The following is an 18,703-nucleotide window of genomic DNA, read 5'->3' on the forward strand; positions in this document are numbered from 1 at the left end:
AGCTGTTCCACTGATCAATTGTTTCATCAGGAAATTTGTCCTTAATTCTAAGTTGGATCTCTCTTTGATAATCTTCCATCTGTTACTTCTTATTCTGCCCTCAAGTACTTTAGAAAATAGGTCAACTCCTTCACTGTGACAGACCCTCAAATATTGGAAGATTGCTATCATGTCACCCCTAGTCCTTCTCCTTTTTAGACTAGACATACCCAGTTCCCACAACCATTCATCGTATGGTTTAGCCACCAGTCGCCTAATCACTGATGGGCTAAGTAGGAAGTCCAAATCAGCCCTCTTTGGGATGGGAAACATTTCCCGTTTATTCCTTATTTTGATCACAGCCTGATATAGCATTAAATAGTTTACTTTGGATCATAGGGGAACTTTCACAAGCCTAAGGCCTCTTCCTAGATAACTCCTGTGGAGAAGGAGAGATGAATAGAAATGAACAATTGGGGCCACTGGATTTTTTTTATAAAAACTACTTTTGATGAAAAATGGTATTATTGCTAGGAGTACAATGTGACATTTTATGAAGTGTACTTTTATTTATTCTGAAGGGCGAATGTTGCATAATCTTTTATGAAAGCTGCCTTTAGGCGGCATGTAAACTTTTTTAGCTGGTTTAAATGAATAAAACAAACATTTGAAACTCTTGCTTCTGTCCTGAGCTCACCTCAGCCTAGCATTCTACATACTGTAGATCTTGGACCACAGATCCCATCACGTCAAGCTACCAAGGCATGCTAGCTGGGAATATGGGAAGTACAGTCCAATGCATTTTGAGGACATTAGAATGGGCCAGCATGGTCTAGGTGCAGTGAGCTCTAGATTTCAAAGCAGCAGCAACATTCAGGGTGAAAATCTGCGAGACACTGAATGCAATATCACAAGGGAAGGCCTAGATTTTTGTCTGAGCACTGTAGCTATACCAAAGGCACTAGGTTGCATATTTCGACCCCATCCCCAGCAAATGCCAATGAAATCCAAACCACTTTTATTATCTGGATGAAATATATATTAAAAGAAACCTGAAACAACAAATATATTTCTGTGTCATGAGAAAGGGCCTCAGTAACTATTCAACGGTGTGTGGGAAGGCAGGCTGCCCACTGCATTCAAATTTTTATCAGCCTGGCTGGGTTTTATGGGGCTTGCAGCCTCTGCATTTGGATTGCGCCAGGATTCAAAGGGCTACGGAGGCTGCTGAGTCATAAAGAGGAATGATACTAGAAATCTCCCATCGCCTACAAACTGTGAAAACGATATTTAAAAATAGAGGCAGAACTAACAAGTGCAAATGATCAGAAAATTGGGACAGTTGGAGCTTCTGGAAAACTCAGGCTGTCTTCTTCACATGGTTATATAATGAGCAACAACACGTTTGTCATGCATTCAGTTTGCACCTTTTAAAGCTGGCAATTCACACTAATGTATTTAATGCCTCTGAAGTCATTTCTAGGTAAACGTGCTTGATACTGGATGAAGATCATCACTGGAAGAGAGAGGAACTGTGGAATCTTTAGTGATTTCTGAGCTTGGTTGTTTTCTTGCAGATGTTTTGTTACCTGGCTAGGTAACATCTTCAGTGCTAGAAGGGAGTGGGGATTGCTCTACTACAGAGGTGGGTTTCAGCAGGATCTGACTAGTTCTGGAGAACCTGTAGCGGAAATTTTGAGTAGTTCGGAGAACCGGTAAATACCACCTCTGGCTGGCCCTGCCCCCATCTATTCTCTGCCTCCCAAGTCCCAACTGATCTGGAGGAAATGGGGATTTTGCAGTAACTTTCCCCTGGAGTGGGGAGGGAATGGGGATTTTGCAGTAACCTTCCCCTGGAGTGGGGTGGGAATGGAGATTTTACAATATCCTTCCCCTGCCATGCCTACTATACCATGCCCACCAAGCCATGCCATGCCCACCAAGCCACATCCACAGAACCGGTAGTAAAAGAAATTGAATCCCACCATTGCTCTACTATATATATTAGCTTGCTCTGTCAGTATTGGTGGAGGTGTTGTTTTCTTCTTAGTAGTTCCTTGATTAAACTATTGTCTGTCGGAGTTGGTAGTTCTCTGATTAAGATCTTGTTTACTGCTTGATTGTTTTTCTGGTGTTGTTCCTGGTGCTAATCTCACTGGCCTGTTTTTGGCTAGCAAGCAAGAAACATTTGAGGCATGAAACATGTCCAGTGGCATCACTATATATGCCCTTCCCACAGCAGTATCACAGTTTAGGTATATAAGGAAGATGTTTGCACACTAACATTGCTATGAGGTAGGGCTTGCTATAATTTGTCCATTTTGCTACAGACAACTCCACTTTAATATGCATGGAACAGGGGCTACTTCCACCAAGCATGCAACTAAGGAGGATGCCAGCTTTGAGATTTACAAATGCCACTCGAAACGAAGCAAAGGCAACATTAAAAAAAATACCACCCTCTAATCAGTTTTAGTCACAAATAATGATGCAGTTGAATGGCGAGTGGTAAAAATGCCATTAGCAGGCCAAAATCAAGGATTCTCCTGTTTAGCTCACCCAGCTATGATGGAGTCATTTGCTAAGATGCATTGAAGCTTGTAGCAAAGGACCAACCGCAACCATCCTCAAGCCTCACTAGCTACAGATTCAAATGGGTTCTAAAATTATTTGGCTTTTATTGCCTATCCACAAAAGGAGAAAGTATCATCTTATATATCTGAATACTGTTATTGCAGAACCTAAATAGAAAAATATCATTAAAAATGCAGCCTACTATAGCATCTAAAGAACTAGCATATTTTCAGTCTGGCTATAGGTCTGGGAAATCTAGGAAAAATAGATTGATTGCATCTAGAAAGTGCTTTGTTGCAAAAGATTGATGGAAGCATTTATGTGGGTTAGTGCTATTAAAGAGCAATAGGTAAGTGTAATCCCCCCTCCCATTAGAAGAGAGAGATTATCCAAAGCAGTAAAACAAGATGCAGCACCCAAAACTCTTGTATGATATCCCAAAGTCTTTTCCTAGCCCAATTACCTATGTACACTGCTCAAAAAAAATAAAGGGAACACAAGCAGAAGACATCCGAGATCGGAATGAATGAAATAGCCTTATTAAATACTTTGTTCGTTACATACAGTAGTTTTGTGTTCCCTTTAGTTGTTTGAGCAGTGTATAAACTACTATATGTAAAGAACAAAGTATTTAATAAGGCTATTTCATTCATTCAGATCTCGGATGTCTTCTGCTTGTGTTCCCTTTATTTTTTTGAGCAGTATATATGGTGTACTGCATTGTGAGGCAGCAAACACCCATTAACTTTAATATAATCTCTAAAAATAGGGAGGGTTTCCAAAAAGGAGGGTAATCGAAATCCTGCTCATGAGCATGACATGGCTTAGGGAATGGTCAGATAAGAGGCAGCATAACTTCCAGCTGGATATTTTGTGGGCAAGAAGCTTGGAATGAACCTTCCCTAGTTTCTTGGGTTACAAAGAACATGGTAGGAGAATTGTGGTTTTTCACTTGCAAGATTCTATTAATGTAGCTTTTCAATAAAGTAGAACTAGTTTATTTGGTTGGGTTTCCTACCTGTCCTTCATAGTAAGGGTGATACAATTAGAAGATCCATGCTTTTGTTATAATCATAAGTTTTTAATCATAAGTTTATTTGTCAAGCATATATAAGATAACAGGTAACAGTATAAACATAATTTGAATACCTGAAAAGAGTAAGTAAAAAGGAATATTAGGACAGGGACAGTAGGCACGCTGGTGCACTTATGCATGCCCCTTACAGGCCTCTTAGGAATGGGGTGAGGTCAACAGTAGAAAGTTTAAGGTTAAAGTTATGGGGGTTTGGGGAAGAAACCACAGAGTCAGGTAGTGCATTCCAGGCATTGACCACTCTGTTACTGAAGTCATATTTTCTGCAATTGAGTTTGGAACGGTTTACCTTGAGTTTGTATCTATTATTTGCTCGTGTATTGTTGTAGTTGAAGCTGAAGTAGTCATTGACAGGAAGGACATTGAATAATATGAATATGAATCCATTAACTTAAAAGAAATATTAGGAAATTTATTTTGTTACATTTTATTATATTTTTTCACTAAAATCCCTTCCAATCAAATGCTTTTTTAATAAAACAGCAACAACAAAAACCATATTCTTGAAAATCGGCAAAGTACAAGACTATTTGTCATCAGGTGAGATTTGCATATTCAGGAAAGTGAATCATCAAATAAGACTTGTGGATTAACAATGTTGAAAGATTTTATGAAATAACATAAAACAGCTTAACACTTTCTAGTTATATTGAACTGCAACTCCTATCACCCAGCCTGTGGTCCATGTTGATTATGTGAGGTGGGAATGAGGTGGGAACATGGCTGAAGGATGCCAATTTGAAAAGTATTTTTCAAACTTTTCACCTCTTCTATTTTATTCTTCTGTTCAACTCTTGTCTGCTGCTATTTTTCCTAGGCTTATAAAACCATGGAATTGTGAATCATTTAGCTTCTAGAAATCAAACCCCTTTCAGTGCAGGAATGCATATCAAAGCATTTCTGACAGATTTCTCTCTAGGCTTCTGCATAACCACATTCAGTCACTGATTCCATTATCTTAATTGATATTACTATTAGGAAGAGTTTTTTCTCTCTTACTCTAATATTCAATTGGAAACTGTTGTCCTGCAAATTATTCTCTCTTACACTGAGAAATAAGAAAGAACAAATCTGGATCTTCTTCAGAGACATTTGCAGAAGCTCCCTCTCTATTTTGGCAAAGCTGCTATGTGCTTCCTAACATCACGCTCGCTTTCCTCTCAACTTATGGGCCTAGCGTCACCTTCCTGATTCAATTAATGGTTCAATTCTTTCCCTAGAAATAGTGAACAAAAACGCACATTGTAGCACAATCTGGTGAATGAAGATCTCATCTAAGTCCACAGTTACTATCCTAATATTGTCTACATCCCTTCTCATGCATGATGAACTTATTATAATCTTTACCGATCCTGAAAATATAGCTTGCTGTAATGAGGAGGAAGAGGAAGAAGAAGAGAGGATGAGAGGACTTTGACTACGATTTTATAACTGCAGTATCTTTACTAAATAGGTGAACAACAAAGGAATGCATTGAACTCCTTTAGATTTAGTTCTGAGTCAGACATGCATAGGACTGTGTTGTCATGCTCTTAGTTGCTGTAGCATTTTCATTATTATTTTAAGGACTGCAATTTTTATGAAAACTCAAAAGTACTGGACAAATAATAAACAATAGGTATCATGTTACATTCATAACATCTACCCTAATAGAATTACTAATTCTCGTATTAAAAATATATTTTCCATTGTCTTTAGAACTTTGTAGAGAAACACCAACTGCTTCACCCCCATTGCCCTCTAAAGAACATACAGTTTAAACTGAACATGAATTTCATAAGGCTCTCTAAAGTTAATGCAATTTAACACAACATTACTAAAAAATCTCAAATAGCAGTTCATAAGGATATAAGCAGAAATAATGAACGAAGGTATTTCATCTCTGTTTTGGATACATTGACCTATAGCAATCCACCCTCCCTCCCTTTCTCTTTTGCTTACCTGTCATTCTGGAATCTAAGTATCTCTCTTTTCCTGTTGAATTTCAGTCTGACTAGCAGACTTCTGGAGATCTTGTCGGTGCTGAGAGGGCTTTCTGAGAATAAAGCCAGGTAAGTGGATGATGTGTTCACTCGGGAAGATCACAGACAAGTAAGGAATTGGAGTTGTCACTTAAAAGACGGCAGAGTTGATGAATATCCCTTTTTCAAGAACACGTTTCAAGATTCATAGCCAGCCTCTCAGAAGCAGTTCACACCCATCTGCTGCTGTTATGTGCTCACATCTTCCAGATCGTGTTGCCTGCTTCTGTATACCACCTCCTCTGCTTTCAATAAAGGCTAGAGGATGAGGACTGGGTCGGTGTTCTCCCAAATTCACCTTATTTGGTAGGTAGATCAGAGGGTTGTCTCTTGTTTAATTTCCTATCTGTTCTCTACTCAAAGTGCTAAAAATCCCTGTGACTCGCTCACACCCTGACCCTGAATGACTGCTAGCTACCATGCTACGGGCTCCAGAGTCTGGAGTGTGTGATCCTTTCTAAGTCAGATTCCTCCCTCGACTGTCTGCTTCTACCTTCCTCCTGGGCTGCCCAGAATTGTTTCCATGGACACGGGTAGCAGCTGTCAGTGGCAGCAGGGGTCTTGAGGACTCGAGGAATCCATCCATCCATCCAAACATCAAATCCTCCTTCCAGGGCAATGACTGGACGATGCTGAGCTTGCTCCAGAAGACAAACTTTCAGTGGTCTCCTGCTTTGCTTAAAGGCAATGAAGAAAGGGAAGAAATTGGAACCTAGATACAGATCAACTCACTAGAAATTGGATCAAAGTCTTAATATCTCTTGGGAGATAAGCACCCTCAGAAAGTCAAAATTATCTGAACTATGATAGTCTCCTCCTTTGGAAGACAGGCCCTATCAGAAATGGACAAGGCAGACAGATCTTCCAAGGAGATTGAATGCAGATTTATTATTAGAACAAGGGATATCTAAGAAATGCTGTCAGCTAATGCTGACCAGTTGTCCCTGCATATGCAAGCATCTGAAAGTTGGCAGTAAAGGCAGGAAGTACATTACAGAGGGGACATGTTTTGCTTTCCTCTTTAAAAAAGGCAGTCAACTAATCAAGAGGCTAATCAACTCAGAGTATGAATTTCAGATAGTTACTTTTATATTGGATTGGTGGGATGAATAAAGATGGGGAAGATACCACCTGCATAATTTGCTCACTGAACAGTTCATTTCTGAGTGTGGCAGAATCCAATCTGAGACCATGATCTGGAGATAGTGGTAACATTCCTAATCTGGGACAGACAGATGAAATTGGAGCTCCAGGCTATAGGACCTCCAAATTCACCATTGCACAAATATTAAGTGGATAATCAGCTGAGATCTTGTCCAATCTCCTTCTCACCTCCCAACCTTCTAGAAGCTATCTGAAGAACTGAAAACTTGCTTTAGTTCAGTGCTCTTCAGTAAGCTTAGTGAAGTTTACAGATTCACTAAGGGCCACTTAGTGAATCTGTACTATGAACTTCTTCATAGCTATTATTGCAGTTTTAAACTTGTTCCCATTACTGTTATTTAGGCAGAACAATGTTGGATGACCATAGAAGACATCTAGGCATAGCCATATTTCCAGTTTACCCCAACTTGAGCCACCCACTATTTCAGAGGGCAAGGCTGCATGAAGTTATCCTCAATCCAACCCTATCTAGAAGTTAACACAAACACTGTTTATATTTTCTGGTGCTACTTTAGAACCAGAGATGAAATAGTGCAAGGATAGACCTGTGTTTATTTTTATGTTTTTAACAGATGAAATTGACAAGAATTCTGTCCCTTCTGTTCTAGCTCAAGTGACAGGATACATGTTTAAAATTCCTTCCTTCCTGTTGTGGCCTGCCGGCGGCCAGTGTAACTAGCAGCAGAGTCTGACAGTGAGGAATTTGGGGAGGAGCTTGGGCCAGTCCTGGGGGCTGTGGAAAGCTTGGACGAGGGCTCTGCATTGGAGGCAGAAAGGGAGTTAGGCAGCAGTGAGGCAGAGGAACAGCTGGAGCCCATTCCCAGTGTGCACATGCACAGAGCTGCCAGAAGACAAGAACAACTCAGAAAGCAGGGTCGATTTGGGAGTAAAGCCACACCTTAGAGATGATTGGCCCCTCCCATAGGAAATAAAAGAGGGGAGAACAGGGAGTGGGCTTTTGCAGGAAACCATTCGTTCCATGACTCTGAGAAACTCTGTGCCAAGTTTTGCCTTGTACTGCGATTGGAAACAAGTTACGTGGCAGCTTGCCAAACGAGATAAGGTATGTTGAGAAATATTCCTTTGAAAAACTGTTTGGACAAACCTTGTTGACTGTGAATGAATGTAATTCACAGTCGTGTAAATAAAAGAGGTTTTGCCAGGACCAATTCCTGCTTCCTACTCGTTAAGGGAGCCTAGGTCAGAACCCCTCCTTCCTCCCTCCCTCCCTTCCTTCTTCCATAAGAAGCAGAATTTAAATAGGATAGGAGTTGTATTCAATATGATCCAAACAGAACATCAAACCATCACTCTGGTTAAAAAGAAGAATTGGATTGAAACCTGAAAAAGGATTTGTTAAACTTCATTCCTGGTAGAATGGCTTGCCTTCAGAACTTGTGGCTGCTCCATCACTGGAGGTTTTTAAAAAGAGATTGGACGGACCATGGTATAGAGTCTCTTGCTTGAGAAGCAGGTTGGAGATCCAAGGTCTGTTAATCTGTTTCTGTTTCTGTTTTTCACACAGAAGACAAGCTTCTGAAGGCTGCATTGTGGAAAAACCCTATAAGTCACTGGGAGGACTTAAACTGGGGTGTAAATCACACCCATTTTTAAAAGTAAACCAGAAAAAAAAAGAAAAAAGAAAGGAAAATCACAATGCCGTAGCAATTGCCACAAAGCTTAACACATTCCATAAATTGAACAAGCATATAAGTCACCACATTATAAAAATAAAGGCTCCCTCAAATTGTTCTTGATTCTTTGAGACTGCATGAACATATAGTATAGTTTTCTTGGTAGTAATGCAGAGGCTGTTTGCTGTTGGCTTCTTCCAAGAGGTGTTTTCAACTTTTCAATCTAGCCTTTAGCTTTGGAGCTTACTAGTAATCTCCCATCCAAGAACTAATCAGGTCAGACCCTGCTTGGCTTTTTGAGATCAGCTAGGGAATTTTAACAATTGTTTAATTTTTCTTGAAGCTGTTAACAGTCTAAGCTATTTGAAATAATGTAATTTAAATGATTTTAAACTGTCCCAGGGGTTTTATAAACTACTTTAGTGCAGCAGCAGCAATAACCAGAAACTAGGTAGTATTTCAATAAAGGTTTTAGAATTAAAAAGAAGAAATAGCTTCAATAAAGCAGGAGCATATCAACTTGCTGAATTAAAAGCCTGAGATGATAATAAGAAGATGCTTGATGCCAGAAACATATATTTTTTTCTCTATCCTGGTAACTCTCAGCTGGAGCTGGAAATGCTGAAGGACTTCATTGGATGATCTAGAGATCTTCAAAGACATTTAATGAGATCTCCTTCCATCCACTGACAACGCAAAGGTACCAGCATACTTGGGTGCTGCCTTCATGGTGAGTTTTCCTATGCCTCAGAAACAAGACTAGCAACTGATGCTGTCCCCATGAATTTATCTTGAGACAATTTAAGAAAAGTGATTGATGGAATCCTTTGGAGCGGGGTGGTAAACTAGCAGCCTGCGGGCCGGATGTGTCACGCGCAGATCACACCCACCCCAGCTCTGCGAAGGGAAAAGACGTTGCAATATTTATTTATTTATTTATTTATTTATTTATTTATTTATTTATTTATTTATTTATTTATTTATTTATATGCCACCCTCCTCCGAAGACTCAGGGCGGCTTACCATGCACTTATAGCAATAGCCTTCATTCTTTTGTATATACTTGCTTATTAGGGCTTTTGGCCCCCCCATAAGCGGTGTTTCTACAAAGTCATATGACAAAGTCATATGTCATGTGATGGCAAAATGACACACACGTTTGACACCCATGTTCTGGTGTCATGTGTTATTAGGAAAAAGCAAAAAAAAAAAATTTCTTTTTCTGAGAGATGAGGTGAGATGTGACAAACGGTTGGTTCTTCTCTTAAAACCTGCTCCCAACCTAGCCGATATCTATATCTGTGTGTTCATTTATAGATCTCTCTATTTGTATTTCTGACAGATTGAACTTGCCAAGCAGAAGCTGCCACTTCTATTCACATGGAAGGAGGTGGATTTACCAAACAAAGCTTCCTCTCTCTCCCGTCTTATAGTAAAATTGCCTGCCTCCTGCAGATCAGGCACTGGAATGCTTGTGGCCTGCAGGTTTGGGGAACGGGGGTGGGTGGGCAGGGAGGGTTCATTCTGCTTGGTAAAGCAAGAGATTGCCTACTTTAGTAGACAGAATGCATCCATGCAGTAAATACTACACACTTTACCTCAGAAAGTGCATATCAGGTACTATGGCAGGGAAATGGAGGTGGTTACTGTCTTGCTTTATTGGGCAGAATGCACTCTCCCCCTCTAGATCAGCACAATGGAGGTGATGGATAACTGTGCTTTTTGACAGATGTCTAGTGGCCTTCAAGAAGATGGCTGGTGATATGTAAAAAAAAAAAAAAGGCTGCCAAACAAGAAGGGAGAAGCAGCTTTTAGCTGTCCGTTATTCAATTCTCCTCACTTTTCCTGCCATATTAATTAGTTGCATTGCTCTGTTCTGCTTGTCACCCTTCTTTCAGACCAGTAAAAGAAGTGGGGAGAACAAGATCTACTCTTAAAATAGCACTTTTTTTCTCCTGGCCTGGAAAATGAGTGACAGGCAGAATGGAAGAGTGGTTAAATTGTAGGTAGGGACCAATTTAACCCCATTTTCCCATCCTGGTACCCATTTTGGGAGCTGATTCATGCTGAGAACTCACCAGAACCAGTTTCTTCATGTGGGAATAGCATGTTATATAAATACAATTGTAAATGGCTTTAGCAAATATCGCAGACTGAGTCATTGCAGTGGTCAGATTAGACCTTCCTCAGATTTGTTTTGAACTTATCTGGCCTGTCCAGACCAGTGGTGGGTTGCCCCCGGTTCGGACCGGTTCTATAGAACTGGTAGTAAAACTGGCAGGAGGCTCCGCCCACTGACCCTGACGTCATCAGAAGCGATCTGTGCATGCGCAGAAGCTTCTGCACATGCATGAGCAAAGTGAGCGTGCACGCACGATCCTGTTGTGAACCAGTAGTAAAGGTAAGTAGAACCCACCCCTGGTCAATAGAAGAGTATATTGACCCACAGAGCAATTTTTCTCTGAGTTTTTGACTGATTCATTGATTATAATAATTCACATGTTTGCAATCAGAACTTCTCTATCAATTTCATTCAGGTTCTAACCTGTACAGAATTCCACACAGGTAATCTCTTGCATCAAATCATATAGTTTTGTTGTGGTTGATTATGGCTTTCAGAGTAGTTATAAAAGTACCATGGATTGTAAGAAGAACCAGTCCACGAGTCTTGAACCAAATAAAGATTGACTGCTGCTTTGAAATGTTTTTTGAAGAATTATAAGATTTAAATTCCAAGCATTTTTCCATACAGTCCTTTGGGGTTGAGTCTCTCTCAATGACACTTAACATACCAGTCTCACAGCCTGAGTTCTTAACTACAGTTTGTTGAGTAAACCACAATGCCTAAGTAGGTCTCTTTCTGATGCTAGCCGAAACAGTAAGCAGCTGTCTCAATGTAGTTGAGCTCTGGAAACTAGCAGAGAACTTTGTGTTAGGCTTACAACCTATTCAAGCAGTCTTCATGTCATTAAGAAGAATGTGATTTAGAATCCTATAAACCACCAACAGGCAACAGGACTGACTAGGGTATGTTTTTTAGGATATGCATTGATGTAAGTAAATACTGCAGATGCTTGGTCTCAGTCTAGGAAAAACAGCTGGCCTTGGAGTGCCATCTCCTGGATATTTTGAGTTCCTGCTCTCCCTGATGGCTGCTGGAAAAGACAAATGCATGATAGAAACGGGTGAATCTGTTAATTTGGGTTGCTTCATTTTTGCAAATATGTCAAATTCATTTAATCACCCAATATTTTTAAAATTAGAATTAGAATTAATTAAAATTAGAATTAATTAAATACTTTTGTATTTTTAAGGGAACTATGCACATATTTTAGAGGAGACATCTATTGCACATTTTTTGTAATTTTGCCTAGTGATGAAGACACCTCCTACTCGGAAGGTTGAGAGTTTAATCCCGGGTAGCAGCAGATGTTTCTGTCCTAGGCTGTAAAGAAAAAATATCTTTTGTGAACTCTGTATGGCATCAGGAAGGGCATCCGGCTGAGTAAACACTCAGCTTCATTCAGTTGCCCTGACTCTACCACAAATTAAGAGATTACAGCAGGGGTATCAAACTTGACTTCATTGAGGGCCACATCAGGCTTGTGTTTGACCTTGAAAGGCCGAGGTGGACATGGCCAGGGTGGGCATGGCCAACATGATGTCACTCATGTCAGGGAGGTGTCTGTGGTGGCCCAAGCACTCTGTCAGCAAAAAGTGGCTCCCGAGCTCCGCTTTTGGCTACGATGGCCTCCTGCAACCCTCTGCCAGGAAAAAATGGAACACCGGGGGTGGGGGTGGGGGGCACACATGGCCCTCCTGAGCTCTGTTTTCACTGGCAGAAGCACCACGGGCCAGTCCTTTGCTTTTTCCAGGGTGGCTCCACAGGCCAGATCTAAGCACTCTGTGGACTGGATCCAGCCCCCGGGCATTCAGTTTGACACCCCTGGATTACAGGGACCTAAAAAGGAAGGATTTGAAATATGGCAATTCTATATATTATGTCCATGAATATATGTAGTTTTGACCAGATCTATCACGTATGATCGTTTTTAAATGGACAGCAAACTTCATGGCAAAATTTGAGGACAAAGAGTTTTGAATGATAATAACATTTGGTTTGTGCTTTAATTAGAAAGGGAGAAATGACATTATATTATTGGAAGAAATATCCATCTAGTTCAATTCCAAGCTGGAAGAAAGACACTGGAAACATGGAGGTTGATTGGAAAGATGGTTTATTGTTGAAGCAGAACCACTAAGCATGTGTGATTCTGGGAAGCTGACCACATGGAGTTGAGACGAAGGGTTTTTTTATATCTTCTCTTGGGCTTTGAACTTGAGCTTCCTGTTCCTGTGCAAGAACATGTATTCTATTGGCTGTTGTAGGGGTCACAGCTGCTCTGTAAGTTGTCCCAGGTTTGGTTGAAGTTTGGAGGGTGTGGTGCAAGTGAGATGATGCAGTGAAGGAGCTTGTGTTCTGAAAGGGTGTTGGGCAATTCCTATTATGGCTGAGGGCTAATCCTACCTTTGTTCAGACCTTGCTGCAGGGAATTTGCTTATGAATAAAGCTACCTATCTCTTTATCTCTTAAGTGCTGACATCTGTTGAGGGCTATTAAAAAAGATGAGGGCTATTAAGTCTGCTTCCTGCCTGTAAAAAGAAACACAGTTCCAGGAAAAGATAATATTCTGCCTTTTTAATATTTCTCAAAATATTTCATTCTTCTAGCAGAGGGGTGGGTGCTAACTTTCTACAATATTTAAATGCAAATTACATAATTTTCTCTGCAATTGCTAATCCACAGGTCTGTAATAACTGATTTTGCTTTCCACTTCCATCTATTACCCAAAGATTCCAAAAAAGGTTGGTTGGTTTTTATGAATTTACAAGCAGTTTATGGCCCCGAGTTCTCTTCTATATGTGTTCATTCTATTATCCCTTTTCCTTGGAGTGATCCATAGATTATTTACTGGCTAGAACGGAAATTGAAAAGCTAAAATATTCAAATGCATATTCTTAATCCTTCTGCTATCTTAACTCATTTTTTCCTTATGAGGTAGTTAACCTTCTGTGTCCATCATTTGTCTGTTTAGTTCACAAGACCACTCTATCCTCATGCAATACAAATCCAGGACATCTTATTGGATCCAGGAATTAGTAGATGGGGCCTGGATCCTTTCTGCACGGCTTCAGGGAAAGTAAAGGGAATACATTTGCTCTTTAGCACTCCCAATTTGTTCAAAAATGCAAAGAAGTGAGGTGATATTTGGTTTGCACACTTTGGGGGCTACAATCGAAATGCTGGTGGGCCAAATGTATAGCACTTTTGAATTAGCTAGTCTTAAGCAATTTGGGATCTTTGTTGCCAGTGGGCACACTAATCACAGATGGTAACAGGATGCATTTCAATAATGATTGCATAGATTTATTGATTCAACTATACAGAACAATTGCTCCTTAGTTCATTTCTCAATTCCAGCACAACATAACATGTTTTCCCGAAAATAAAACCCTGTCTTATATTTTTTTGAACCCTGAAATAAGCGATTGGCCTTATTGCCATGTGCTCAAAAGCCCGATTGGGCTTCCATCTCTTATTTTGGGGGAAACAGGGTAGATACAGGGTAGTCTCCAGACTGTCCAGAGAGAGCCATTATCTTCTCAGGGTAAGCAAGGAAGAATCTGACTCTTGATAGAATGAAAGGAATGTTCCCTAGTATTTTCCTGTTGTAGACAGGTTGAATGTTTATATTTGCATTAGATAGTAATGGAGAAGTTAAACACAAAATGTCAACTCAGAAAAACAGTTCATTTAATTTCATTCGCCATTCTTCATCTATACATAGTGTTTATTCTCCCATGATATATGGTTAAATGTCATTTACCATTGGAACAATGGGTCACAAAGCCCTATCTGCCTTTGGATCAGGGGTGAAATCCAGCAGGTTCTGACAGCTTCTGGCGAACCGGTAGCGGAAATTTTGAGTAGTTTGGAGAACCGGTAGCGGGAATTTTGAGTAGTTCAGAGAACCGGCAAATACCACCTCTGGCTGGTCCCAGAGTGGTGTGGAAATGGAGATTTTGCAATATCCTTCCCCCAGGAGTGGGGTGGGAATGGGGATTTTGCAGTATCCTTCCCCTGCCACGCCCACCGAGCCACACCATGCCCACCAAGTCACGCCCACAGAATCAGTAGTAAAAAAAATTGAATTTCACCACTGCTTTGGATTATTTGCCATAGGACTAGGATGGCCAAGCCACCACTGATAATCTGAGCAGAACTGATAGAGAATTTTAAATGAAAAAAAAAATTCAAATGAACTAGTTCTTCCTCTTCTTTCTAATTTTTGACATATAAAACAGAATGGTGCATCTGATTTAACTTCAGATTCCAACTTTCTGCAAAGTGTCCATGCATCAGAATGAGTGGTTTGGCTGTTGATGGTTGGGTCACATTTCTTGTGTGGTCCCAGATGTTCTTTGCTTATCTTTGATACAATAGTGCTGGACTGGACTGGAATGTTTTCTCATCCACTCTGCCACGACTTCTTTCATTAGGCATGTTTTCAAATGAACAGGTCATTCTGACATGACTTTTTGTTAAGCTGATCATTAGCCATGTATTGAATAAATTCCCACAGATTACTTTTTGCTCATATTACATGCTTCTAGATTTAGTCAAAGAATACATGCTTCTGTATTTTGACTCACAATTGTCCAGATACCATTCCAACATCCCTCACACTCTCATTTTTTGTACCCATGATTTAGTCCTTGAACATTTTGATTAGCAGTTCAATGAAAAATGTAATTACCTACAATAGTCAATAGAAAATTGCAGAATGTGTTTCACCGAATGTAGGGCATGGAAAGAGCAGGCTTAGCTCTTTAATATTCATGTATATGCATATATGGTCCTAGCAGAATATTTTCAGGTGTAGAAAAAGTTTAATTCTGAGATCCTGCATATGGTATCCATGGCTACAATGGACAACTGTACAACTCCCTTAGTGTCTGCCAGGGTCCAAAATGCTTCCTTATGATTTAAAAAAAAACATATTTCATTCTTTTAAAAATAGGAAGATATACTCTAAAGAAAATTGCTAATCTGCATCTTCACCTTTATTTCCAGGACTGCAGGTTGGCCTCCAATGAGCCCCAGAGCTTTTTTAAAACAAATAAAACCAGGCATTTACAGGACAATAATTTATTTAGAAGCATGTATATCTGCCTAGAAAGAGAGGAGAAAAAAACTGTAATAATATGGAGATTCTGTGAAGTGAAGGCAGACAGACAAAGTTATATCTCCGATGGCAGTTATTTTGTAAAGGGGCAAGCAACAGTTATTTTACTAGTGTGCCCACATATTGGTTCTGAAAAAACTACCTATTATCTCATATGGTTGCTGGATACTGTCCTCCACAGTCAGGTTGGCTGGGGTTACAAAAGATCCTGGATACCTGCTCCCTCTCCCTCTCTTATACACTGGAATATTAGTCTCTAGGGAACAATAGCCCTATCAACCAGGAACTTCTTGTTTATTCAGTTTTTTTGACATGGGGATATTGATAATTCAATGAAGTGTGCTGGAGTCTTTTGTGCTGCATTTCAGTGTATGTTATGCATGAGCGGGACAAAAGGGCACAAACATAATAGTGGAAGGTGAGATGGAAAAGAGAAGAGATTCTGTTTGACCAAAAATGATTCTGAGGTGCCCCGGACTTCAGGAGTGAAAAAAGGAAAGAAAGATCCAGAGACAAAACAGCATTGGGAATAATCTGGTTTTGATTTCTCGGCTTTGTACCTCAAGTTAGTTCTTTCAATCACTCAGAGAAAGTCGTGCATCTCCCTGAGCAACCAAGGTGTGCGCAGCAAGGGCTGGAAGAAGCGCCTGCAAGATATGGCAAGTACAGGGACACTTTGCGCCCACTCTGGAATATGGAGCGAGTCTCTATCTCCCGCTGTCGCCCTTACCTTCTCAGGCCAGGCAAGGAGAGGGTGAGGGGCGGGGCCAGCCAGTGGTGAATTCAGCTGACAGGGAGCCACAGCAGGGGAATGAAAGAGCTTCATTTACCTGGGAACTTGAAATGACTCTTGATTTAAATATGGTAAAAAGCACCCAAAACAAAAAACCATCAACAACAAACCACCAACCCTCGCCTGTTTTTGGAAATGGTTCAAGAGGGAACACACACACACACAAACGAGACAGAGAGAGAGAGAGATGAGAGAGGGAGATGAGAGAGAGAGGGAGAGACAGAGAGGGAGAGAGAGACAGAGAGAGAGAGAGGCCTGTTTCCCACAGAAAACACCAGGAGTCACAAAACCTGGGTAAGTGTGGCGGGGTGGTGGTGGTCATGTGACTGGGTGGGAGTGGGTGACATCGAGTTGGTCACGCCCACCCAGGTTTTGTGACTCCCGGTAATTTCTTTTCTGTGGGAAATGGGTCCAAATGGCTCTGAGTGTTTAAGGTTGCAGACCCCTGCTCTTAGTCCATTTTGCTGGGATTGTCTACATTGACTTGTGGTAGATATCTAAAAAGTCAGATATCCTTTGCATCACCACCATGACTTGATTTTAACTAGTGATGTTCTGGATTGAATTTGGATTCTTCCATACATAAAGCAAATGCTGGTAAATTACATCTCCCCTCATGGATTCAACTTGTTAGGACATGATTTATTTAAACTTAGTTTATTGAATACATTAACATTGGCTGGTTTTGCACTACACCCTAAGTCATAAATTATGGTCTTTTAAACACAGAGGCTAGAATTGCATCGAATAAACCACAAACTGGCTGTGTTTTCATAATGCACTTAACATCCTTGCTGAATTTTCTGGATTTACGCCATATATTGAAATGAACTATTAGTTAGCCAAATGGGTTGGGGTTACAGAACACACTATACCACAAAAATGTAACCTAGGTTAATAATTTCCAAACTATCATATTGTGCAAAGCTGCTAGGTCTTTATTTGACTTGATAGATAGTGTAAACCAGAATAATATATACAAATAGGAATATAAAGGCCTGTCACTGAGTCATTTCATCGGCAATACTTCCAAACACTTCCCTCCCTCAAGCCTCCAATCTGACATTTCTTTTTATTGGTCATCCTAAGAATGTGGTCTACTCATTCCAAAACACATTTCAGGGTTGTTTCGGAGATACCATGATGATCAGTTGTGCAATCAGGCTGAGAACAGTTCTGACCTGCAGCCTAATCCGCTTGTCTCCCATAATGCTCTTGGCCTTTTCTTAAGCCAGCTTCAAAAATTTCAGTCCATATTGCAGTGGGCTCACACCACAACGAGACTGGAAATAAGACACTGTATAAATTACATTTCATTTCAATATTAAAAGGCAAAGAAACTACTTCAGTTTTTGGAGTGTAGCCCTTGGCAGGATCCTCAAAGACCAAGAGAAGACTTTGAACCAAAACAAAATATGTACCTCTATTATAAAGGATGCATTGTATAAAATTAAATGTAGGTTGTTAGAATGCCCAATTTTGCCATTTTCCCCTCTTATTCCTCTACCTTGCAAGATATTTGTCTTGATAAATAGTAAAGCTGCCTTTTTTAACTTGGCTCCCTGCCAGGTGGCAAAACACAAATCCTCTAATAGTATGGTTTAGATACAGTGGGGAGACATTCTAAGCTAGCTTGCAAATCCCATATACATTTTCTAGGCTATCCGCCTAGAAAATAAAATGTTGTGCAGCCCCAATGTAGCAATCTGGCTCTAAAGCTCCAATTTTACTCTGGTTGGGTTCACATGTAGGTCAGTTTAAGGCCTTATGGTTATATTTGCATAATATGCTGTAATTTTAACCTTAATAGTTTATTTTTTGGGCAAGGTTGATAATTTAATGTGTTGTATGAACCAACCCTTAGGCGTAGTTTATGATTTAGGGTACTGTGCAAACCCAGATACTGAGTTAATCTTTTGTAAAGGGTAAGGCAGAACAACAGGCAGTTTAAAACATATCACTATTATTTAAGTGATTTATTTAGTAAGAATAAGAAAATTATAGAAAATGGCTAATCAAAGGAGTTAGTGTTTTAAGGCTAAAAGTGCCTAATAATAGAATAGAATAGAATAGAATAGAATAGAATAGAATAGAATAGAATAGAATAGAATAGAATTTTTTATTGGCCAAGTGTGATTGGACACACAAGGAATTTGTCTTGGTGCATATGCTCTCAGTGTACATAAAAGGAACTGATC

General features: G+C 40.1%; 1 protein-coding gene across 2 annotated transcripts in view; it reads right to left on the minus strand.

Annotated features, from left to right (window-relative positions):
• Positions 1 to 6,316, minus strand: part of EFR3B (EFR3 homolog B) — a 138,545-nt gene extending 132,229 nt beyond the window's left edge. For both annotated transcript variants that reach the window (XM_070932186.1, XM_070932184.1), the window contains exon 1: positions 5,588 to 6,316. In XM_070932186.1, coding sequence (XP_070788287.1) covers positions 5,588 to 5,594 — 7 coding nt within the window. In that variant the 5' untranslated portion in view covers positions 5,595 to 6,316. The remainder of the gene's footprint in view (positions 1 to 5,587) is intronic.
• Between the last annotated feature and the right edge of the window lie 12,387 nt (positions 6,317 to 18,703).

Source organism: Pituophis catenifer, unplaced genomic scaffold (assembly GCF_029215685.1).
Source record: "Pituophis catenifer annectens isolate HBS135680 unplaced genomic scaffold, rPitCat1.0.hap2 SCAF_1, whole genome shotgun sequence".
Taxonomy (NCBI): Eukaryota; Metazoa; Chordata; class Lepidosauria; order Squamata; family Colubridae; genus Pituophis; species Pituophis catenifer.